Here is a 25,099-nt window from a genome sequence, read left to right as displayed (position 1 = left end):
TGTGTGAAGTTCTCGTATTCACGCCGGTGAGTCTCGAACAGTCTGGCCTTGACCTGAGGTGTGCCCTCGTGGTAGTTCTCAAGGCACGTCCAAATCTTGTGGGCTTCCTGAAAACCCTGGACGCGTGAGAACTCTGCACGAGAAACGCCAGCGAACAGGGCATTGACAGCCCTGGCGTTAGCCTCGTGCTCAGTCACTTGAAGAGGAGTGACCCAAGCGGCAAGCACCACGTAAGCCTGATTCTTGGTAATATCCCAGACCTCGGCTCCCATGCTCTACAAGAAGGCTCTCATGCGAACCTTCCAGTAGGCATAGTCATCGCCGGAAAACACTGGAATCTTTCCAAGACTCGTCATGGTTGCCAAGTGGTTTTCGAACCGGTTAAGGTACTGAAAACCTCAACCAGTCTCTAATACCAATTGAGGGACCGAAACCGGCAACCAGAGGGGGGTGAATGGGAGCCGATCAAAATTTCTTTCGAAATTCAAACCGTTGGCCTATATCCCGAAAATCACCGCAAGCCCTTCACCAGCGGCCAGCCTTAAGTTCTTCAGTCATCATCCTGGATGCGGTAGCGCATGGATGAGGCGGTTGGAGCCCTTCAACATCATTTTGGACCGGATCATTCTCTCCGCCTGTGATGAGTTACAAAGGTAAACGAGAAAAATCGAGGAATTCAGTGGCTTTGGGCTTCGGCTCTGTTAAGCAACAATCCAAATGGGAAGCAGAAGCGGCAGAGCCAACCATCTTATGTTATTGCCGAGTTCAGCCTTGCCCCTATATTGTACTGATCTGGAAGACATGACCGTCTGGTGAGATGGTGGTCACCGGCTCGCCTTACCCCATCCTAGTGATGCATATCTTCCAACAGCTAGATTGTGAGTTGCGTCAGTGTCTCTGAGTTCACTACGTGCTCAAAGAAGCAGCAGAGAACATGCCAGAGTTCACTGCACAGGTTCAGAATTCAGCTGTGAATTCGAGAGGGAAAGACAGGAGGTAGAAAACCGAGGAGGCAGATGAAGTGGAGGATCAACAGCAGATCTCCAGACTGAGAGGTGCAGCGCAAACTGACATCATTTTCTCCCCATCCTTTTCCTGAACAAGCATTTGATCTCTGTCCCTCACACTTGAACAGGTGGAGACTAGGAGAGACTCGACTCAGTAAAATCAAGATGGCCCAATGATAAGTGACATCAATGCTTCCTCCAGCGTTCGTCAGCCAACACCATCGTCAACGCCTTGTCCAGCAGTGTCTGGTGATCGTTGTCACTGCCTCGGTGATGGACATGGTTTGGTGGTAGGTTGTTTGCCCTTCTCAGCTGCTGATACTGGGCAGCAGCAGATGAGGCTTTCATTCTTGTGGTGACAGCATTTGACAATATGAGATTTGTTACTCATGCTTCACTGGTGCTCAATGCAAGCAACTCAAACAAGATCTGATGGGCTAGCTAGCTTGACCCAAGGAGATTGAGCAAAGCCAGTTCTTTTACATGTTGCAACTTACAAACAAGTCACACATCTCCACTGTCCATTGGTGTTACAGCATACGCTAACAGCATTTGGAACACCAAGCACAAAAAAAGGAGTGTTGGTAATCACACCGTGCTCCATTTGATCTCGACTTGTATCATCCCGTTCCTCGAGTTGATCAGGTGGTATTTCTCGTTGATCCGGCCATTGTTCACCACATCCAACAAGTTTATATTCACATGCCCTAGGGATTCCTGAAAGATTGAGAGATCGAGCGTTTTGAGTTACGACAGCCAGATGCTGCAATCTGTAGGCAAGGTAACGAACATGTATGGCTTACCTTGTTGCGGAAGGAAAGCCCGCGGCGTTTGCTTTTAACTTCGATATGGACCTTATCTTCCACGGGAGGCTCGTTCACCATGAACTGGAACTCCTCGCTCCATCTTGGATCTCTTGTTTTCCTCATCACCTACAGCAGCAACGTACATAGGCCCACGAAACAGTTGTGTTGGTACGATATGGATTTTGCTCAGTGATTTTCATGCCAAAAAGTTCAATATAACTTGTGTAAAGAAAGTGAACTTGATGCAGCGCAAAAGTGAAGTATGGCCAGTTTAGTCAAATTCAATGGATGTTCCAGTTCTTTTATTTGCCATCTTTGACCAAACAGTTGTGATTAAGTTTCTCTTGCGATGATGCAGTCATGGTAGAATGAACTGCACCGATGTGGCAATGTCTTTCCGTGGAATTCTGGCTTTCTTTCCGTAGAATGATGCAGTCCTTCAATATAATATATTGTTATGCTAGTGAAATTCTGGCTCAGTTAGCAGGCCTACCACTTCTCATCTAAGATATCGTTACCAAGTTAGAGGGCTCAATTCAACTGACTAATAACCAATAAAGATGAAAGAAGTTCAATGTGGTTTGTCATGGGCTTGTTAATAAACTGTAGTTAGAACATGTGAAAGATGCTATGAAGTGAGTGGACTTGCTATGGTTGGCAATGCAGATTATAAAATATATGTGCATTGTTACATTAGCAAAAGAATTTAAAAGCGTTACCTTTGTTTTCTTCCGTTCTCCCCTGAAAAGAACTTCAGCATATGGATTGGTGTGCTGCTTCCCTTCGACATCTTCTGCATTTTCTACTGAAACCAACAACACCCCACCGCTGGATTCACCGTTTCCTTCCCTTATGCTTGCATTACCTTCACCGTCCAAAGTCATCACACTCGTCCTGCTATTATCTTCTCTGAAGGGATCAAATGTCAACTCAACAATGAGCTGTCCTCTATTTTTCTTGTTATGTGGATCATTTGGATTCATGCTTCGAACAAGGTCGAGTGTGAATAGCTTGCTCTCGTAAGGTGTAAGCAAGCGGAGGGGAATTACTTGCATACCCAATTTATCGTGCATCTTAATCTGCACAAGCAGAAAGACAGAAAGATGATTAATTGGTGTCTCTCCTGCCCATGCAAATCAGAAAAAACATTTGCTTGACATCAAAATGAGGACTACTGAGGATATCAGTAGAAAAGAAGGACGAAGTTTGCATACAGCAAGAAACCTTTTCCCAGTCAAACATGTGGAGCTCAAGGACTTGAGTATCAGGATCCTTGACTATGAACCTGAAGTGTTCATTCCATTCAGGATTCAGGTTGCTCATCTTAACAGATGTTTTCTTTGAGGGCAGCCTTTCACCACTCAAGCGCATCTTGACATAAGGATCGGACTTTCCAAGCAAGTCCATCTTGAGAAGATTCAGGGCTCTAATTACTTTTACATGCAAGATTCCAACTGGCTTCTTTGTAGCGCCACTGCAATATGGTTCACAGAATAAATACTAATTAAATCCAAATTAAGTTGGAGAATTTTAAAAATAAAATGGCTAATGTTTGTAAAAAATATGGATGTTCCATTTGTATGAACACCTATAGCTAGCAAATTAGTTTTTTTTATGATATATGTCTATAATATATATATATGCTACAAATTTGTTACTAATATAGCAGTTGTAATGGTAAACGTTACTCCTACATAGTTATTGTATGCAGATTTATGTTTCAAGAAAATGTTGTGCACAATATCATGGCATCAGATGCATGTAAAATAAAGAAAATTATAGATATAAGATTCACATTTATCTTGTTGAAAATAAGCAGGATAGATCTATGTGACTTATTATGGGAAGTAAAAGATTATGACTCATAAAAACTTAAGCAAGAAGCAATAGTTGTTTTGGTGCCATTGCTGGAGAATTTCACCTTACTCCATCTAAGATTGGAATATGAATAACCTTAGGCCAATGGTACAGAACTGAGATTTGGTTTGATATTTGATCCTGTGAGGGACAAAAAAAAAAGGTCATAAGATGAGAGAAAATAGTATATGCCTATATGGTATATATATCACTCCAGAGTTTGGGGAGTTTTACAAAAAAACTCGACCTGCGAGGGGCTAGCCGCCCCCCGAGCATTCTTATAAGAAGGAGGCCTTCTAACGCAGGCCGAGAAACCCCCCGAACCCCGGCTCTTTCTGACCTTGGGTCTGGTGCCATTTCCTGGAACCGTTACCCGGGCCGGGACCGTTACCCACTGGGCCGGGAAACCGTGACGCCAGGCCGGGCCAGGCTGACTACACAGCCCAAGCTATCAGAAGCACAGCGAGGGGTTTTTTTTTTCCCACAGGCGGGGAAATTCGCCCCGGTGGGGGTTCGAACCCCCCACCTGTGGAGTGCCGCCGGTTGCTTCGCACCACTCGGGCTAACAACCTTAGGCTTTGGGGAGTTTTACTATCCTAAGGCAGAAGAGCAGTTACCTGAATATATCGATACAAGCCTGGTATTGCCATGATATCTCCTCCCAACAATTTGAGTCTAAAATCTATATGTGGCTATATCCACATAACTTGAGTTAGTATTCTTTAATGAAATTAAGTGCACATCAAAGGAGCATACAATTAATACCTTCTCCATTAATGACACACATACGTTAGAAAAACAGGGAAAGCTTGGCACAAGTGGCTTGAGAGTCACACGAGGAGTTAGCATTATATGTAAATCTTCAAGCTGAAAATCGCAATAAGATCACGTCAGTGATGAGCTACTAAGCCATGTCTGTATAATGCAGCCAGCCAAGAGCAAAGCTAACCTGAACAGACACTTTGAAAGAATGCACCTTTGCGTTCACGATTATATTTGCTATGCTAGCCCACCGAATCACAGGCTCAATTACCAATACTTTTTCTAGCATTTTATAAACTTTAATACCTGTTTTAGGCAAGTAAGAGTATAGTAGAGTGTATTCAGATGGAAGCCAAATAAGTTGAAAACCAAGCAAATAGACAAGCCTTTTAAACTACAGTTCAACTAGAACGCATACAAGATGAATACCCAGATTATATTATTGGAATAGTTGAGTTTTGCATACTAAAATTCTCCACCAATCATTTCCTTCAAAACCTTATAAGAAACTTTACACTAAGTTAGATTAGGTTGAGGCTAATCCCATTTTAAACAAGAGTAGTTTGAAGGCTGGTGCATGGACTAAACTTTGAACTGTAGTACCAACTCAATCTTTTCATATCACAGATCTGAGTTGTATAACGAAATGAAAAAAGAGAGAGTTTTTTAAGTAATGATAGTCATTGTTTGAGGAGACAATCTTGTTGTACTATTGAACACATTGCACCACAACAATAAGCTCTCTAAGAGAAATCATGGACCTTGAAATGTAGGTGGAAGTGCCCCAAGTGTCAACTCTTCAAATTCAATGGATTCTATACCATATTTTCCAACATATTGATCAAATATTGGTCTCGTTACACGTTTTATATTGTTGCATATTGCCTGCATTCGATGAAATAAAAGAGCATTACTTTGGCTAATCATGCTTCCATTTGAAATTCTTACAGAAAAGCACACACTAAATTTGTACGAAATACGCCATATGAAAGTTGAAAGAACCTTATCCAGGAAAGGCCACATGTCAAAAATAAACTTGTTCATCCAATCAATCTGCAAAACATTTTAGCTAGTTAGCATTTGCGACATCAATTTCCAACTAAAACATTGGTACATGCTTAGAATAATAATAGCTCGAATGCGTGAAAAATATGAACAATGTTTAGAATAATAGTTTCAAATGAAGGTGAACTCATCCTTGTCAAATTGATTCATTCTTCCATAGACTTCTGTTCTCAAAGAGATGTTCCTCGAGGTTATTTTGAGTAACAATGCATGCAGTTGACTCACACCTGCATTTACTCGCTCATGTTGCACTCTTTACAACAAACAGGGACCTACAGTATATACTAGGGACATTTCGTCAAGAAACAAAGAATAAATTATTGGAAATAGTAGTGTAACACGTACTCACCCGCTCATAATCTGGGCTCTTCACCCATAATGGAATATCTGGTATTGTTGTCTGTAGGGTTTCATAATCTAAATCTCGTAGAGGTCTAATGACAGGATCCTGTAAAGCCAATCATGAGCAAACAGATTACGATGCAATATTATTGACACGTATCATAATTACCATAAATATCAACCTTTAGGGAAATTAGCAATTTCGTAATAGTATTGTGAAAGGGAAAAACAGCCGGGTCCAAGATTTCCAGGAAAATTTCAGGCAACATTTTGGATTAGAATTCAATTAAAAATATACTAGTTTTCAGAATATTTTGTAATTTTCTTTAAAAAAATGACTTCATGGTCTCAGGCAAGCTTGCAATAGATGCCATTCACATGGCCTTGGTGAAACATGACCTGTAATTGCCGGTGATCCATGGGTACAAGGGCAGCATCAATTATATAAAGCAGACATAGTTGTCTAGACTTGGTAGAGGCAATAAAGGTTAATAGACGTTAGAACTTGTATAATACTGCAGTGGTCAGAGAATATAAAGCAGACATAGTTGTGTCTAGACTTGGTAGAGGCAAGTTATCATAATGTGCTAGATTGGTGGCAAATTGAAATTTGTCGTATGACATCTCGTAACATAATAATACAGCAGTAAAAATGATGGTGATGACTTTTCTTAGCACTATCGATCTAATAGCTCCTTTCTTTGCTTACAAACTAAGCTGTCCAAACGTCGTCGTAGTCTCAGTAGAAAGGGTACGTTCAGAAAAGCACGCTAGAAATCTCTAGTAAATTTCGCCAAGTTGGATTTTATTCGCACCATATTCAACCATGTCATTTTCGCTCATATGGCCGGGCTAACCAGCGAACCCATCTGTAACTTAGCACGAACCACATGCCCTTCCAAAGGGAGATGATTCCAAGCACGTTAGACAAGAAAGCAAAGCATCCTCCAGTACGAGGGACAACTTAAAATTATTATCCCTAAGCATCAGGTGATACTCTGCACCCGTCAGCACTAATCCCGTTTCACATCGGCAACCACATTAAACTAACGTATACAGAGATATGTTATTGGCATGAACTTGGCATATCCTCTTTGAAATCCGTGGTCTCCGCTTTGTCGCGGATCGACATAGTAGACACAAAATCCAAGTGAAAACAATAATACAGCCATCGTACCTCCAGCAGGAAACTAAACCCATCATATATATAATAATTAATTTCCCGAACCCGGAACCTCCAGTGCCACAACTTCTTAATCCGAAAGTCCAAATCTATCTACCTGGCATGCGTTGCATTGGCGCAGATGGTCGCTGGAGAAGGAAGAATAAATGGCTGTACAAAGGAAACCCGAATCGGATACGCCATCGAGTCGGCAGGCAATTCAAAGCTGGGAAAAAGTACTTTCTGCTGGCCAACTATTTCTGAAAGGAACCTGCTGGACAACCAAAGACTCTCTAGCTCCAGAGGCGTGCTCGGCCAGAACCGGTCAAAATCCCTCAAGCTCCAGGTGAGGCAATCTCGAGTGGAAATCGCTCGATCTAGCTTCCCCGGCGTCGTGTCGTGACTCGTGTTCAGACTTCAGAGATATAGAATACGACACTCCATTCGTGATTGGTCACTGTTTTAACTCAGGAGTCAGGACGCGAAGCTAGCTAGCTAACCGATGGGAAAGGAAGCAGTAGTAGGAACTAACCAACCAAACATCCCAATCAAATCGATCTTCCCCCAACCACAGAGACGTCGACGGCTTGCGTGGGCACCGTCCAGACTCGATTCGGGGGAAGCCGTCGTGCTCATGGGTCATGGCTGACGACTACCCGTGGGTGCTTGCCTGATTTTGCGCAGGCGATCGGATCATCCATCCTAGCTTAGCTAGCTGCTGCTGATACGTGCACGCACGAAGGGCGCAGCGGATCAGTCAACAGGCCGCGACCAATCGATTCGAACTAATGCAGCAATCGGAACGTACGGAAGCGCGCGGGGACTTGAGCGAAGCAACGCGCCGCGGCGGCGGGGAAAGGAGAGCTGCCTAGGAGGGAGTGGAGGGCGGCGGGGGCGGTCGATCACCTGGAGGCGGCGAGCCGCGAAGTAGCGGAGGTAGAGGAAGTAGGCGGCGGCGAGCCCGACGGGGAGGCCGACGCAGAAGCCGAGGACGCCGCCCACGAGGCCCATCCCCGCCGCCGCCGCCCGTGCGATCTCGAGGAATGCCGCCGCGCCGCCGCCCCCGGCGCCAACAGCATGGGAGAGCTGGGAACCGCCCGCCGCCGGCGGTTGCTTGTCGCGTGGCTTTGGCTTGGTGGTTTTGCCTCCCTCGGGTACGTCGAGCGACAGACAGATGGAGGCGGGGAGAACTACGAGGAGCGAGGTGGGGGAGGCAGCATCCAGACGGCAAGCGCGAAGCGAGCGAGCCGGTGCCGGGCGGAGCTGGGCGTTGCTTGACGGTGGCACTTGGCAGGCGCCAGGCGGGTTTTATGGCGGCGAGGTCGCGGTCCGCGCTGGCCGGCACGGGTGGTGAAAAAACCCAGCCCAAGTCGCACGCGCCGCGCCCGAGCAAAAGCCTCGCGCCGGCGGTGGCAGGGCGGCGCCCGGGTCGCGTGCATCCGCGTCACGGCGTCAGGCTCCGCTCCTTGCCTTGACGGGGGTGGTGGTTGGGACTTGGGAGGTTGGCCGCTTCCTCCACGTTGTCCTCGGCTGACGAGACTTCTTGTCAAGCGACGCATTCAGATTCAGATACTCCCCGTGTTACACTTGCACCTTAAACTTTTATTTAGGTATACTGAATTAGTAACTTGAGGAAGGCGGCATCAGGGCCAAACCAAACTGCTTAAACTTCTGTTTCAAAATAGTTTTCTTACACTTTCAAGTTCCATCTCACATGCACTCTACTATTTGTTCATGCAAGAGAGCTCTAGTGCACAAGCAAAACGTGGGATCAAACACATCAACCTTGCCTTGATCTATCCCATTCCCAGTACTCCATCCCACAACTGCAGGACGGATGGTCAATGGTGTATGCATTATTGGTGCGTAGGAAAAGTGGCAGGAATTTTCTTCAAAAGTTGAACACAAAAAGGCCCAAGTATGAGTATTTTCAGAGTAAACTCTGAGTGATCGCCAAACATAATTTACTCGAGTATAATGGCTACAAATTTCGTTAAAATTGCTCGGTGCGAAGGGTCGCAAGAATAAAACGTCCAGCCCAGTTCATCGTTTCAGCCCACAAGAGAGACTGTTTGATCCGTCATGTTGGCCCAGCTGGGTCCAGCCTGGTATCTGGCTATCTGCTGCTGCCTGGCTGGCGAGCAACTGCTTGCCGCCTCTTCTCTCTCCCGTTCGAAATTCAAAGCCAAAAGGCATTCCATTTCCGGCTTTGCCATCCCGAATCGTTCTCACCATATGCAGCAATGCTTTCCGGGTTCGTGCCTGTCTTCACTCCATCAGATTCCATTTCCGGTTATGCCATCCCGAATTTCTGACGCCAGCAACCAATAAAAGGTTAGACTGACAATAAATACATTTTTCCAATCATTTGCCTCCTTTAAACCCTTTTTCGAGCCGGATTTGGTGTGGCCGGCTTTTGTGTAATCTCCTTCCGCTCATAAATGACACAAACAAATCATCTTCTTGGAGCATGGGGAGGTCGGAGTTGCCCATACTCCTACCCCAGCACGCGTTGAGTGAAAGGGAGGGAGCCCGGAGCCCCTGTCGTGGCGAGGGAGGAGCTCGACGTCGTCACCTTGGAGGATTAGAGGTGGGCGGCGACCCCCCTGGATCGGGACCGATAGCGAGGGGAGCGGACGGGGTCCGGAGTGGAGGGGGGTGGCACAGAGGGATCCGAGGAGGGGGAGATGGGGGATTGCCTTTTTCAGTAGAGCCCACCTGAAACTGAAATAGCTCTAATAAGAGCAAGTTTTATAAGCCTACATCAGCAGACGAATGGGCAGGACATGTCGGTAGCATCTAACATGGGATAGAGAGAAAAAAAATAGAAGAGATAAGAGAGCGGTTGTCTCTCGAAATGCCTGCGAAAAGCGGACGAAACGCCAGCTGAACAGAGTGATTGTCAGCAAGTCTGACGATCCAGCAACTCAACCATTTCATTCTGAGGTCTTTATCAAGGTTTAACTCTTTGTGCCCACCGATTTGTGATCCTATAGATAATAATATCTGAGCAGTATTGATAATGTATGAAGAAATGGCACTACTTTTGTAACTTCTTTTCTTCAATTCTACTGTCTGTGAAGTAATCTAAATGCAGGGTATTCCAGCGCACGCTTACCACTTTCATTTCACAACCCAATTTGTGGATGAATTCGTTGTAGCCGTATATCTGGAACAGTGATGGTGTAATATGATGCCAGATTTTGCCAGTTACATTGGGGATGCAGTTTGTTATCTTATATGAAGTGCAGTGCTCATATTCAAGTACTCCTTTCTAGATCTAAAGTTCACATAATTATTTCTAGATCTAGAGTTGACATAGTTCTTTATATCTGTTTTATTTTCAGGATTAGTCCTCGTCGAATAACAAAATATGATTGCACTATACTGACTATGAGAGTATGAGTACATCATAATTATCATTACCGGTATCCTTTGTAGTTATTTTAGCAAAAAAAAAAGTATGTACAAACCCCACTGTGGTACATGGTAGAGCTGGATATCGAACACAACATTCACCATTTTAGGTGTAGTACACAACAATGCAAAATTGAATTGTGAAGTCGCACTGACACAGATGATAATTCTATCAAAATTGCGATAGTACAGTTTACAGACTGCTTCAGTGTTTGCAGCAAATTTTGGCAGTGGGTGAGAAACACATCATACAGGTTCCAGACTACAGAAATTCTAGGTCTGACTCTTGATGTTCCAGGATGATTGTCGCCAGCGCTCGTCGGTAAGCTGCTGATCTTGCATTCCTGACAAGGACACAGATATCTCTGTTCTGCAAGTTTTCATGCGCCCATTGCTGTCGCCTCAGCACTGCAAGAAGCTTCGCCTCACAGAATGCAACTGCAACAGCATCTTGCCCATTACTGCAAAAATAAGTGAACTTGAGTGTCATTTATAGTTAATATGCAACACTGTACCAAAATGAATAGATGGGCAGGGAGATCTTGTCACCTTCCATGGACAAAACCAGTAGTAACAAAGCCTATTGGCAACCGGAATGCATCCCGTGCGGCATCATCTTTGGGCAATTGAAGGTTGCCGATGCTAGGGTCGAACCAAGAGAAATAGGAACTAACATGGGACTGAGGGAGCTGGAGTACCCATTTTTCCACACATTCCTCCTCTTCCTCTGATCTGTTCCATGCATGAAATGAGATTAGTTTCTTCAACAAGTTTTATTGTTTGTTTCTTATTACCACCTGAGAAGCAATACTGCAGGAAACAGATTATAGAAGATTTATTTAACAGACACTCAAATCAAGCATGTTGTGGTAAAATGCCAAGGTATCCTTAAGATCCAAGGTATCCTTAAGATTGCTAAAATATATCAATTATATGTGACCTAAAATCGCATTTACATTCCAAAAAGGACTGATACACTCTTGACATCAGCAAAGAAATGATCTTAACAGAGCTCTGGCAATATGTATTAAAAGGACACATGGGATACTGACCTTATTTTCCAAGCAGGAAGATCTGAAGGTAATGGGGCACAAACAACAGCACCCTCTTCAAAAGAACCTTCCTTGAAAGCTCGGATCAGAACTCTTGTAAGGCATATGGAACATGTCATTTTGATGGTGGCATTAGAAGTTAAGTTAGGTTTGTCAGTATGTGTTACCATGTCAGATGACAAACTCAGATATTTCATATCAAATTCTTTAACATATTGTCTCAATATTTGGATGGTTCTTGGCACATAAAGTTGCAAGGATGCAACTTTTGCTTGTGATGGTTCTGCATCTCCAGATTCGGAATTTACTGATGATTTTTCGGGTGATACGATATTTGCCCGCACTAAGTCATCTACTTCAGGACCACTCAATATGCCATCATCTTTGTGAAAACAAGCCATAATGCAGCGCCATAAAGGTGGCACAGGAACGACTGGAGGTCTCTTGGCAGCAGGGCGGCACTCAACTGCTTTATCAAAAACAGCAGCTTCCTTGGACATATATGATGCATATGCTTTGCTGTCTGGATAATCATAGGGAAAGCATGGCATTCTGAACTGCATTAAGGATATGCCAGTGCATTAGTAGTATTAAAGATAATATAAAAGAATAATGCTGCTAAACGAACTGTCTGCTCCTTCAGGAACAAATTTCACTATTTACTGCCTCTGTTCAACAAAACGTAAGGTATCACCTTTTCAAATACGATAACTGTGTTGCTTAAGTACAAAAGATTAGTCTGACAAATTTGAGGGTTCAACATTTTATCATGCTGCTGATTCAATAAAAGCAGTAACAATTGGAAGCAAAATAGCATCTGATAATGGCCGATTGTATTACATAATACATACCTTTGTTGCAATCCACCGTCTCTCTCTTAGGCCAATTACGTGTGCACCATGAGATACTAGAAAAAGCCAGAAAGGTTTCACCCAGCTCAAAGGTAAAATGATAGACCACCTGTATATTCATTGAATGTGGACAATAAGACAATCTCATTAACAGGATGGCATGACAATAGAATATAAATCACAAATTCACCATATTAGAAAGATTAGTGCACTAACTCACTAGACAAAATCTTTCAAAAAAAAAAACTCACTAGACAAACCAAAACACACATTATTTGGAATGCAGGACAGACAAGACATGACGTTTGCAGCCAATCTGAATAAAAGCGCCATAAAAATGATGATAACAGATCTTGAATTATATTTCTTCTAAGAAGCAAACTTAAATCTGAAACAACCATGAGATAGACACAGGTGTAACCATAGGAAGGCAAACTCATAATTAGGACACAAACTGGATACCATGCAAATGCCCCTTTCTTTATGAGACATGGAACAATATAAAAGCTACCATAGAAGTTAACAGTTTATTCATATGCTCTTGCAGCAGGACACCTAGTGACATATTTGAGGACAAAAGATAGATCTTACCCTAGAGAGGGCATTCCCTTTTTGGCATGTTTCAGGAGAACAACTGGGCAGGATCGACTGAAGCTATCATTCTCTTGTGTTGTTTGCCCTTGATCATTTCCAGAATCCAGGCAGAAAAACTTTATGCGGTCACGTTGCTTCTCCGCACAAAGAACCTCCTCTGCCACAGGAGGATTTATGCTTTGGCTGGAGTCCCACAGTTCTCTACAGTCAGAAAGGAATATATCATGCTTTCCAGGGTGCATCCACATCGATGACAACATATTTCCGACTTCAGATAGCACCTCATCAGCATTTGGGACTACATCTTCCAAGCCTTCGTTCTCCTTGTCAAGTGAGACCAATTTAGAAGAAGAAACTGTTCCCTTGACAGACACCTCCCTGGGGTCATGAACTATCATGGATAGTATAGCACCAGGCTGAAGAATTTCAGCATGATCAATAATGGATGCTTCCAAAAGATGAGGGACAGTAGAGGAATTCGTGGAAGTATCAGTTGATGTGGACTTATGATTTGTATCAGGTACCATGTTAATTTTGCTTGCTCTGCATTTGTTAAAAAACATAAACAGCCAGCCTTGACATCATTTTTCCTCGCTGATAAAAGGCACTTACTTGATTGGATGCAACATCTTCTTAATAGATTGCATAGCCTTGAATCCCATGACTTCCAGCTTTGCAATTTTTCCCTCTAAGGAGCAACATTTGACCACACCACCAGAATCTTGAATCTGCAGAGAGCAAGTAAGAATGGTATTACAGCAAGGAAGAAATGTATTGGTTAAGCAGCAGTAAGGATTACACATCACAAGGCAAATTATGCTACCAATTAGCATATTAATTGCCCCTTTCAGATCATTAAAGACAGAAATGTTTATCCTAGATATTGAGCAGGTGGATGTTCATTATTATAACATAAACATAAAAATGGGAAACGCTACTGTCAACCATGGAAAACAAAATAACCAGTATTTTCTGATCTAAGCACAGCACTCAACTAATATATGTTCAGGGAAGGTAAGCAATAAAAAAGAAAAAGGCCAAGATGTTTTCTTTTGTTTTTTCCTCCTAAACCCCAACGATGGTGCATCCTAGTGTTATCTTTGAGTTGAGCATACTTAATCTGAATAAGAAGTACAAATACAATTTTACTTGGATTCGTAAAACAAATTAAGTGACGAAAAAAGTATTCTAAAAAACTTACATACTCACATACACTAGAACTATAAGAATTTCTTTATACATGAGTGAAACTATCAATTGAGCAAGCAAACCAAAATACTGCTTTTACAATCTTAGCGCACTGAAAAAAATCTTCTATTGCTCCCCAACCAAACCTAAGAAAACTGAAAGTTACAGCCTTATAAAAGAAATAGAGGAAGTACCTGTCTCTCACATGCAAATCTTATTGCACTAAGCCCATCATCAAGTGCAGCAGGATGGATCCATATCCACAATTGGCGTCGTAAGGAACTTCTGCTTTTTTCATCAAAGCTGTGAGCAGTGGACAGATCTCCTTCAGCTTCTGACTTGTCATTTTCTCCAGAGAATGAGCGCCACATGTATGTTACTGGTCCAACAATCTGAGAATGAGGACTCCTAACATCCCAAAGCTGGAAAGAACAATTAAGTCATGGTTGTCACTCCAAACACTTCCAACCATACTGTCTGTGGCGAACATGTAAATACCATTGCATTCTCATAGCAAACGCCTTGCATAACTGGACCTTGTAGATGCTTCAGATCAGGTGTTTTGTCTGAAGGAGAAGGGCGCAGAACCATTCTGAGAATGGATAACAAGGAGTCCTGGAAAAGTGAGCCAGGACACCCAATAAGATTGTTGAATTATCAAAAGATGGAAAACATTGATAATGGGTAGACGGAATGCAGGAAAATTTAATAAGCAATCAAGGGACAGAGGATGGGAACAGAACCTCTGGACCATCTAGCTCAATTGGAATGAAGTAGCTAGAATCATGGACAATCGTGCCGTTCTTCAGCCGCTTGAGAACACTCCTTGAACCCCTCCCTCTGCACAATGGAATGTACAACCATGTTACTCATCAATCCTTAGGCAAAAGGGTTTAAATTACACCAACATCTCTACATATCACACCATACCAACCAGAAAGGTGAAATTAACATGCAGCAGCAAAAGGTACCAGATGCATCATCTCACAATATAATTGCGTTTTCAGACTGGTCCAGCTTCCTCTACCATGACTGCCCATTTGTAGTTAACTCAAGACTCAGGAGTAAAGCCAATGTTCCTTCTCTACGAAGCACCAAAATGATCGCACAACATCTACTATATTTGTCAATTATCACTAAATATGCAGAAGTCTAGGATTTTCGACGTGAGAGTTAGACGGTGCTATTTCCGAAACATCCACTTGCAATGTGCAGTACAATTGTAAGATTTTCTTCCTGCACGGATGGCCTACTAATCTAGCGACCAAATAACTGAATACTGCTTCTGAGATTCTAGCGCACCGAACAAACATCGCCATTTCTCACCTCCCCTGGGCGCCGACGGGTAAGATGAATCCCCACCGCCTCTCCATGGAGAACCTCTTGGCATGCCACAGATGCGTGCGTAGCCGCCGCGCGCCGTCGCCGGCGACAGAGAAACCCTCCGCGGGGTTGCCAGCGAGCTCCCGCCGCCGCCTCACCCTCCTCGAAAGCTTCCGCGGCGCGGAGCTGCCCTCCCCCGCGGAACCCACCTCTCCGGTCCCGGCTGCGTCCTCCCCGCTCCCGCGGCGGCGGCGCTTCCTGGGGAGGTGCCCCGTGGTGCGGCGGCGCGCGGAGCGTGGCTGCTGCCGGAAGCGGCCGCCGCCATCGTCGAGGTGGGCGGAGATTGCGGCATGGAGGGACCGGAGCTCCCCGGCGCGGGCCGCCGCGAAGCGCCGCACCTCGAGCTGCCGCGGCGGCGGTGGGACGCCGGCCATTGTGAGGGAGCCAGGGAGGGTTTGCGAGGGCTTAGTGGTGCGCCTTTGCTATAAATTTTCGTGGGCTTCTGGATCCGCATTTTTGTGGGCCGCACACTTTGTTTTGGTGGGCCGAAAACACTGGGCCGGGCTCAAATAGCGCACAAGATTCGGCCCTGGAAATGGACCAGTTCAATAGCCCAGCTTCTTTAGCGGTGCGGCGCATCGGCTGCGGCCTGCGGCGGTGGGTGGGAGAGCGAGAGGAAGGGTTTCCCCGAAATCAGGGAAGCAGCGAGAAATGGAGATCGACTCCGGCGGCGGCGGCGGCGGAGCGAAGAGGCAAAGGGTGGATGAGCAAGGGGACCGATGCGAAGCGGTGGACGCAGGTGCGGTACCGGTGGACCGCATCTCGGTGCTGCCGGACGAGCTGCAGCTGCGCATCCTGACGCACCTCTCGCTCAAGTACGCGATCCGCACGGGCGCGGTCGCGCGCGGGTGGCGCGACCTGTGGAAGCGCCGGTGGGAGCACCGCGCTGTCGTCGAGGTCTACGTCGGATTCCGCCACGACGTGCGGAGGGAGCTAGACGCGCTGGAGCGCGAGCCGCGCCCGCGCCGCCGCCTCGACCGCTTCTCCTTCGTCGTCGATATCTGCAAGCTCAAGTCCTCGGAGCTCCGGCGCTTCACCGAATACGCCGCCGAGTGCCGCGTCGAGGACCTGCACGTCGAGACGCGGAACAGAACGCTCGAGCGCAAGCTCAATTTCCACCTGCCGCTGTGCAGCCCGCTCCTCGCGCGCCTCTCGCTCCGCCGAATCGGCATCTCAACCATGTACTACAAAGGCGCCCAGCCGTTCCGCGCTCTCGTAGTCATTCGGCTCCACTCAATCTCAATTGGCCATGCGTCTTTCACGAAAATGATGGCGCTGTGCCCCAACCTCATCACTCTCGACCTGCTCCACTGCGAATGTGGCAACTTCTTCTACTCGGTGGCCATGCCGCAGAACCTGAGGAATCTCACCGTCGCGTACTGTAATGGGATCGCCAGTGTGAACTTTGAGCTTGGGCCTAGCTTGCGCTCCTTCCGCTACAGCGGTGACTTCGGCAAAGCGCCCTTTTCATCCCTTCCACTGGACACTGTGCTTTCTGATCTTTATATTTGGTTTACTCTCTCAGTATCAGAACAGTGCATTATCGAGAAGTTCCATAATTCTCTCCCGAAGGATTTATCGGGTCTCAACGTCCTCACCATCAATTACAAAGCCCTTCCGGTAATTTTTTCATATTGAATTTATTTTATCTGGTCTTCTCACCACCTGTAACTTATAAGTTGCAAGTTCTAAAAAAAAAACTCGTTATTTTTACCTAACCATGCCTTTTATTATTAGGTTGCATCTTCCATGCCCAATCTCAACTTACACAGTTTGAGAGAACTACAGCTATGCATGTTCAAAATGGAAGCTGCTAACATAGCTGACATCTATGTGTTCCTCAAGACCTGCCAATGTCCGAATTTGGAGAGGCTCTTTGTGCAGGTTAACACATTCAATGCCTTTCTAAATTTCTTTGTTTAGTCATTCTGCCTTTTTTTATTATTTTAACTACATCTGAGTTCTTTTCTGATTGTAATGCTTCTGAACGATTGTGTTCATCTTCGTAGTTCCCCTCATTTGTTTATGGTAAGCCCATGGAAGGTTCTACTGATGAGGTAACAGAAGAACCACCGGAGGATGGCTTAGACAACCTTTTGATGGTAAAGTTCAGGAACTTCAACTGGCTCCGCGCTGAGGTGCAGCTAGTGAGTTTTTTGTTGAGGAAAGCTAATTCCCTGGATAAACTGTTAATAGTCTCTCCCCGTGTCACTCCGCTGGATTTGCCTGATGTACAAGAAGCCAACCTTTTACTTGTCAAAGAAGCTTTGGCCAATGGCAAGATAATGCTGAGTAAGTCTGACGATGCTGCAACTCAACCATACCATTCTGAGCGCCCTAGTTGATGACTAGTCGAGTCAGAGCCCTACGCTTAGTAATATCAACATATCAGACCATTATTATGAAGAAATATGTATGCTCCTTAATTCATTTTCTTGAATGTTACTGATAACGAAGTATTTAAATGGTATTTTCATACATGCTTACTTTCCTGTCCTCATACCACTTGCGTCATGTATTTGAAACATTATCCATATAAGTCGAAGCAGCTTCATATAATCTCTCACAGTCAATATGGAGATGGACTTAGTTCTGTATCTGAAATCGTGATGCCGTTATATGGTGTCAGTTATCTTCTTGGTTTATTACCTTGAGGTATCAGATTGCATCACAGTGGTGAGCTCTGTGCTTATTTTAGTATGACTTGTAGGCTTGCTCAGTTGTACCCATTGCCGTTATATGAATTACGAATGCTGATAGTGATGGAATTCATTATCTTCTGTGACATGATATCCCTGGATTGCAAACTAGAGAATGAACTTAGCAGTCTTGTCAAGGCTCTCTTTGTGTTCAATAATGTTCTTTTTTCTGTTTTGCACATCATAATCATCACTCCCAGTATACTTTACAGTATGAAAAAAAAGGGCAGATATATTGTTCTTTTTTTATTGAGGACTCCGATCGTCAGTCAGAAAAAATGCAAACTTTTGCATTATTTAGCACTGCATTTGTTCGTGCATATGCATTCAAGGGTGGCACAATATATGTCATTAATGTAAACCCATGTGCTGAAATGCGGTGCCTGTTTGCCTATTGTGGTGTCTGTTTGCTGAAATGTTGAGGAAAAGCCGTCCAACAGAAGTGATGCTCTTTGGAAAAGAGTATTGATGTAATCTTTTACTCATAATGCCATTTCTTACTCAAGCTTTTCTGACACCACGGGAATGCCTAATATGGTTTGGGTTTTGGCGTAGTCAGGTGGCCTGAATTCTAATGCTTCACTATAGTGCATGGTACATGAGCTGGGGTCTGGGGAACATAAGCTGCTATTATAGATGGTTCGTGGGTTTGGGTGCTGTTTTCTGCTTTTCATGACCTGATGCCACCACGGAATATTGGACTGATGAAGCTACCATGTGTGTCAGCCATGCAAGCTATTCTTGTAGGGCAGTAGGGGTGCCCTGTGGTCAATCCTATCAAACTTGTGGTTTCTAGGTGTACGATGGTCAATCCTATCTGCCCTGTTATTGTTAGCCCTAGAAGTCGTGGGATTTACCCCGTGTCCTCATCCTCTTAACGCACAAGCATGTTGATTGCCGAATGTTTCACTGCCACTGTGAGTTTCTGCATACAGTTTCTCATTATTCTTTTCGAGTGTTACTTCTTTTTTGGACCATGTATCGACTCTGTTAGGAACTGAAGGGGAAAGAGAAAATATAGTGTTAATGTACTTTTGAATGTTAGGGACTTTATGTTAGGAACATAATGAGCTTGAGCCTGCTGATTACTATTCTTTCCGTTGGATTTGCGGAATCGTGAGTTCGCGATGCTGCACCAGATAATCTAAATAGGGCACCCTGTTGATTCGAGAAATCGCGATCAACTCATCCCCTGAATTCTGCAGCAAGCATTTTGCTACTGTCTAGTGGTCACGGCGTCACGCTATCTTGATGCGAAACAAAGTTCTAAAAAAAGTTATGCAAGTGTTCAGATTACGGTTGTTTCACGCTCATGTCGGGCTGGTTTTCTCGTTCTGCAAGCAAGGTTCAGTGACCGTTTATACGTACTGAAAGAAATTTTGCCATACGATTTAACCAACATTGAGCCACGAATTCGTGAACTGCAGAATAATCAACGGATGTTCAAATGCAGCCAGTCTCGATTGCAACAGAAGCAGCAGAAGTTTTTTATTAGGGAAGAGAAGCAGCAGTGATTGGACCTTCTTCAGACAAGGAGTTGTAGTGGGCCTCCAACCCAAATTAAGGCTAACTGATCAGCGGATACGGACGGGCCTGTCGAACACCCAACTGAAGCTAACGGACTGGGCCTCCATTTGGGCCGCGCGGTCGTGGGCCAGCTCCTCCATCCTGCGTATCTTGCGCGGCAGCCCGCACACGTAGTCCTGCGCGCGCCGCCCCTCGCCGGACAGGTCAGCGCCGAGCTCCGCCACCTTCCACCTGCGAACGAAGTGCTCCACCATGTCTCCGTAGTCCGCCGCTGTGTACACCCCCGAGCGCTGCGCAACCGCCGAGAAGTGATCGAAGAGGTGCTCGTCGCGGCCGTCAGTCATGAGCTCGCCGGGCATGGTGACCTTGGCGCGCATCACGGCGGCGAGCGCCCGCACCATGCCGTCCGGGTTTGTCTCGAAGGCCCTGGCGGAGGTTTTAGTGTAGGCGGCCTCGTGGCGCCTCTCGTCGGCGGCGATGACGCCGCAGATCTTGGCGAGGCAGGCGTCGCCGTGGCGCGCGGCGCGCCCGGCGGTGCGGGCGTGGGAGACGAAGGTGGCGCGCTCCTGGAAGGCGCCGTAGATGAGGCTGTGGTAGGCGCTGGAGGGCCGCAGCATCGTGCGCATGCCGCGGCGGAGGAGGTGGTGCACCGTCCTCTCCACCTGCCGCATGTCGACGCGGCCGCACAGGTAGAGGTAGCGGTTGAGCAGGTCGCCGTGGCGGTTCTCCTCGGCGGTCCAGCCGCGCAGCCAGCGCGCCCAGGCGTGGCCGTCGCAGCCGGTGGCGTCGCTGCCGCCGGCCACGCGGTTGCCCATGCACATGTAGGTGGGCAGCCCCTCCTCCGTGATCATGTTGCCCACGAGGCAGACAAGGAGGTCGTCGGGCACGGCGGCCGCGCGGGCCTGGAGCTCCGCCACCTGGCTCCGCTGCTCGTCGGCAGAGGCGGCAAAGGAGGGCAGCAGGTCGGCCGGCTGCCAGGCCTCCTCCACAGGGGTGAGCAGAGGCAGCACATGCTGATCCACCCACCCGTCCTCAGCCAGGCGCTGCATCAGCTCCTCCTCATCACGAATGGCGGCCGCGGTGGCCGTCGTCGCTGCCCCCCGGGCCAAGCTGCGGCGAAGGAGGTGTGCTGACGAAGAAGAGCGCTTCTTGAGCAGCAGCATCGTCGTGCCCGGTGGCTCTTTGCAGCTGAAGCATCGCTTCACTGACAAGGTCGATGGTGCCAGTGCCATCATCGCCATGAGCCCCGGCATATCCAAGTTCGCTATCTGTCTACTGAATTTGTAAACGTTTTGCTCGATCTACTTCGCGTACATGGATGGAGGGTATATATATATAGAAGCCTGGGAGGTGCTGAATTTATTCAGACCTATCGCGCCAGCTGAGACCAACAGTGCGTACCGTATCACAACTAGCTGTCACGGTTTGTTTTTAGCTTATTCCGACTTATTTTCAGCTTACTTTTTTCACATAATATTGTTAAATTAGTTAAAATCAACCGACTTTTTTGTTTTATTTATGACAGCAACACCGGTGTAGGATTAGTTTTTTCAAAATAGCCGATTTTATCCTCAACGGAAAAACGATTTTATTCTTAAACTATCAAAATGACTGTTTTAGTTTTCAAACATTCCCATACACCTCAATTTAGTCATTTATCCTACGTGTTTTACAGCGTCATATCATCATCAAAGTGTTCCTATTTTTTAGCAGCAACATATATTGGTTGATACATATTTAAAATAATATAAAGTAAAATGCACGGCCGGCCCTTAAACTTGGCAGCAGGTGTCATTCAGGTCCCTAAACTACTAAAATACACATCTGAATCCCTAAACTTATTAATTGGTTCACGTGGGGTCCAAATCACCGTTAACCATGTTAAACTGCCAGCGTGTCAAGCTGACTGGGCACCTGACATGTGGGGCCCACATGTCAGATGCACCTCCCTCCTCCCAACCATGCCGTCGGACGAGCGTGCACCGCCACCGCCGGAGAGGCATCGTCGGAGATGCGCTGCCGCTCCACGAGCTCGTGCCCGTCTGGGGCGTGCAGCGATGGAGCTCAGCCGCGGCGGCTCCCGCGCGCCCTTCCCAGACGGAGCAGCAGCAGAGCTCGCCCGTGGTGACTCCCTCGCGTCCGTTCGGAGCAGAGTGGCGGCGGAACACGCCCGCGACGGCTCCCGCGCACCCGTCCAGGGTGGAACGGCGGTGGAGCTCACCCACTATTGCCCGGGCCCCGTTTGCCCACGCCCCCCCGACCCTGCCGGTCGTCTGCGTGCGCCGGCCTTCGTGGCTCCGCCGGAGATGCGCGTCGCCGCTCCACGAGCCATGTCGGAGCCGCTCCGTACTCAATCGAGCCTCTTCCCCCTTCAACCCCGGCGCCGCCACCGCCGAGCAAACACCACTGCGCCTGCCGCGCCACCGGCATGCGCCCGTCGCAGGGTGCCCCTGCGCAAGACTGCGCCACGCCTCCGCCAACGCCGGTGCTGCTAGGTTGCCCTGGACGCGGGCAAGGTCCGGTGCACCGCCGGCCGGATGCGCACCGGCGGGGAAGCCGCACCGTCGCTATGTCGACCATGGCTGTGAAAGGCGGAGGAAGGAGGGAGGTGCATCTGCCATGTGGGCGCCACATGTCAGGTGCCTAGTCAACTTGACACGCTCGCGGTTAACATGGGTAACCGTGATTTGGACCCCACGTGAACCAATTAACAAGTTTAGGGATTTAGATGTGCATTTTGGGAGTTTAGGGACTTGGATGACACCTGCTGCCGAGTTTAGGGACCGGCCGTGCATTTTACTCAATAATATAATAGAACTTTAGCTTCTATCTACATGATTTTTTCGCTAAAGAAATTTTTATGCAGGTATAATAAATATGTTCCTTAAACTGGGATCAAATTCCTTCCTTAAAAATTGTACGTTGTTTTAGTTTTTTCAAGATGGAACTTTTACGATGACTAATTTTATAGAATGCTAATTTTTTAAGAACTATAATTGACTAGATAGTACAAGGTAGGCCGACTCGGAACTGAGGTTACCTTATCTTCATCCTGTTAAAAACCACAAGCGAGGCTGGTTGTAAGAATACATGATACTTGCAGCTTACCTCTCAGTCCACTCATATAGTGCTTAGTTTGTTCATTATTAATATATGGCACACATATCTCTCTCACAAATTTTTTTATTTCTTATGTCAAAGCCGGATATAAATTTACAATCCGCTTCCTTTCTCTCCTCTCTTATCCACCTCATTATTCAGTCTGTTTTGTAAGTACTCAGGTGCTCGTAGCCTAAGAGGGAGAGGGAGTGAATTAGACAAACTAAAAACCTTAACCAGTGGCCCCAACTAAAATGCACAAAACATAAACTAAATCATACTATCTAGATGTGCAACTGTGGTTCAACTACAGTGAAATCCTCATCCCAAAAAAAAGTTTAGCAACCTATAGACAATCCTATCAAGATAATACTCTAGAAAACTAAAGGTACACAAAAATAACAATACGTAAATGCGGAAGCTTAAAGGAGGGATGAGAGGAAGTAAACTCTTTGACACAATGATTTATCTCGTGGTTCAATTAGCCACAAAAGGCACACTTACATCCATGTTGTTGAAACACTCACAAAGAGTATTTGTGGCATAACCGTCTAAATTAATCCGGCTCAAGTGCGCTAACCATAACCATAAAGGTGATCCCGGCTAACACGCACTTCAAACGAAGTAATTCGACAGTCCAGTCGGGTAAAGTCCCGATAAAACCACCTGAGCTGCATTCGAAACCCAAAGTTTACATGCAACTCACACGAAATTGAGTCCAGGGAGTACAATATTTCATAAATTCTTACATCACATAGTCTTAACTTAAATATTACAAACCGAGTTCGAAATCTTAGAAAGGTACTTGAAAGTCAAACTTAAAGTAGTTCAGAATTCATCTGCAGTGGAAATGAAGCGAGTTCTAAACGGCGATACAAGATGTCATGATGAAGCCCGTACATGACATCACTCGGCATTGTCATCGTTGGCTGGAGTCGGATCCCACTCCACCGACCAACCAGGAGGTAAAGTACACGGCCAAGTCAAGCTAGCTATCTGATCTTCAAACGTATTACCTGAAAACAAAGTTGAGCCACAAGCAAGGCATAGTATACTAACACTCAGCAAGGCTTACCCGAATATGGGTATACTTAGCCCACTACCTAGACATGTAAGGCTTTTGGCTTGAGGGGTTTGTTCCGTCGAAAAGCAACTAAGAGTAAATCCTTAATTTCAAATTTTAGCTTCAAGATTCTAGTTCAATTGACCATTCTAAGTGATCATCTATCCAGTAGCATACATAGTGGAAAACAATTATTTTTAATCCTTCAACCATATTTCTCATCATCATTGTTCCACTCCTTACTCTATGGGGCAAAAGGGTTAAGCAGTCTCAATATCCGCGAGAAATGGACGATTCGAATCGAATTTGTTAACCTGGCCAGACAGACCTAAACACACGCATGGAGAATGAAGTCACCCACGCGACTTTTCCCCTTTTTCCCCAGGCATGGAACAGGCCCACCGCCCTAGGGTGCCCTACACCCATGCGTGAACAAAGACCAGACAGTGGGGAGTATGTTCCACGGCCGGTTCCATCAGGTAATTAAGCTTACCGATTACCATATTCTCGGCATGTGGTTAGTACGTTCAAACGCTTAACCACCACTACCACACACTGCGGCCTTAATATTTTTTCACTAAACAGACGGGGCATCCACAATTACCATAGCCCCGCCCATGGACCTTATGATTGCAGCATATAGTAGACATTCAACTCCTATAAGCTCGCGAGTGACAGGAAACCCCTCGACTTCTACCGAATCATTAGCATAGCTATCTAGCGACCTACACATATTAGTGTTCAAACATAGGTACCTAGGATCATGCAACTAAGGTTTCAATCAACTCCTGTAAACTTAATTGCACAAGTATATAGAAACAATAAGTGGCATAATGTTGAAAATAGTAGGTCATGCTCCGGGGCTTGCCTTCCAGAGCATAACTAGCCTTGAGCTCTTCCGAAACTTGGTTCGGGTCTTCAGTGGCTTCAGTTATATTCACTTGAGCTTCACGCTGCTCACTCTCGAACTCCGACACCAGCTCGTACGTACCGTCAGCGAGAGTAGTCGTATCTATATGAAATACACATGTATGAGTTGTGTGATGATAAATTTATTATTTACTTCACTATAAAGTTGTAAAATATTTCCTTTACATCTCCTTGGGCAATCGTTTATAGGGTATTATCTAGATTAACTATTTCTCATTAAGTAAGTGAGGGTTTTGACTTTTCGTAAAAGCTATTTTTCAATAGCAAACATGGATTATTCATAACTGTTGTTAAA

General features: G+C 45.9%; 4 protein-coding genes across 10 annotated transcripts; 1 reads left to right on the top strand and 3 right to left on the bottom strand.

The window, feature by feature from the left end:
- Positions 1-1,381: 1,381 nt before the first annotated feature.
- Positions 1,382-8,297, bottom strand: LOC120668519 (synaptotagmin-3-like). 3 transcript variants are annotated; one of them, XM_039948260.1, is made up of 12 exons: positions 7,908-8,297; positions 5,847-5,945; positions 5,435-5,485; positions 5,194-5,317; positions 4,620-4,738; positions 4,436-4,537; positions 4,288-4,362; positions 3,735-3,811; positions 3,038-3,287; positions 2,533-2,892; positions 1,811-1,939; positions 1,382-1,724 (listed from the first exon to the last, which is right to left on the bottom strand). In XM_039948260.1, the coding sequence occupies exons 1-12, from the start codon at positions 8,010-8,012 to the stop codon at positions 1,596-1,598; spliced, it is 1,620 nt and encodes a 539-aa protein (XP_039804194.1). In that variant the 5' UTR covers positions 8,013-8,297; the 3' UTR covers positions 1,382-1,595. The 3 variants fall into 3 exon arrangements, with proteins under 3 accessions (XP_039804194.1, XP_039804195.1, XP_039804196.1); XM_039948261.1 differs by having other exon boundaries at positions 5,435-5,769; positions 7,908-7,927; XM_039948262.1 differs by lacking the exon at positions 7,908-8,297 and having other exon boundaries at positions 5,435-5,781.
- A 2,206-nt stretch (positions 8,298-10,503) lies between these two features.
- LOC120668516 (uncharacterized protein C05D11.9-like) lies at positions 10,504-15,884 on the bottom strand. 5 transcript variants are annotated; one of them, XM_039948256.1, is made up of 10 exons: positions 15,430-15,883; positions 14,847-14,943; positions 14,602-14,718; positions 14,298-14,525; positions 13,528-13,643; positions 12,913-13,458; positions 12,322-12,430; positions 11,471-12,027; positions 10,968-11,150; positions 10,504-10,879 (listed from the first exon to the last, which is right to left on the bottom strand). In XM_039948256.1, the coding sequence occupies exons 1-10, from the start codon at positions 15,858-15,860 to the stop codon at positions 10,681-10,683; spliced, it is 2,583 nt and encodes an 860-aa protein (XP_039804190.1). In that variant the 5' UTR covers positions 15,861-15,883; the 3' UTR covers positions 10,504-10,680. The 5 variants fall into 5 exon arrangements, 3 of the variants coding, with proteins under 3 accessions (XP_039804190.1, XP_039804191.1, XP_039804192.1); XM_039948257.1 differs by having other exon boundaries at positions 12,913-13,293; XR_005672463.1 differs by lacking the exon at positions 10,504-10,879 and having other exon boundaries at positions 11,003-11,150; positions 11,471-11,563; positions 11,638-12,027; positions 15,430-15,884.
- Positions 15,885-16,072: 188 nt separating this feature from the next.
- LOC120668517 lies at positions 16,073-18,045 on the top strand. The gene is made up of 3 exons (XM_039948259.1): positions 16,073-17,106; positions 17,224-17,370; positions 17,496-18,045. Exons 1-3 carry the CDS (start codon positions 16,138-16,140, stop codon positions 17,829-17,831), a joined length of 1,452 nt encoding a protein of 483 aa, XP_039804193.1. The 5' UTR covers positions 16,073-16,137; the 3' UTR covers positions 17,832-18,045.
- Positions 18,046-19,598: 1,553 nt separating this feature from the next.
- LOC120668515 (acyl-[acyl-carrier-protein] desaturase 4, chloroplastic-like) lies at positions 19,599-21,004 on the bottom strand. The gene has a single exon (XM_039948254.1). It carries the CDS (start codon positions 20,963-20,965, stop codon positions 19,760-19,762), a length of 1,206 nt encoding a protein of 401 aa, XP_039804188.1. The 5' UTR covers positions 20,966-21,004; the 3' UTR covers positions 19,599-19,759.
- Positions 21,005-25,099: the final 4,095 nt, after the last annotated feature.

Source organism: Panicum virgatum, chromosome 4N, assembly GCF_016808335.1.
Source record: "Panicum virgatum strain AP13 chromosome 4N, P.virgatum_v5, whole genome shotgun sequence".
Lineage (NCBI taxonomy): Eukaryota > Viridiplantae > Streptophyta > Magnoliopsida > Poales > Poaceae > Panicum > Panicum virgatum.
This window is presented reverse-complemented; position numbering and strand designations above follow the sequence as displayed.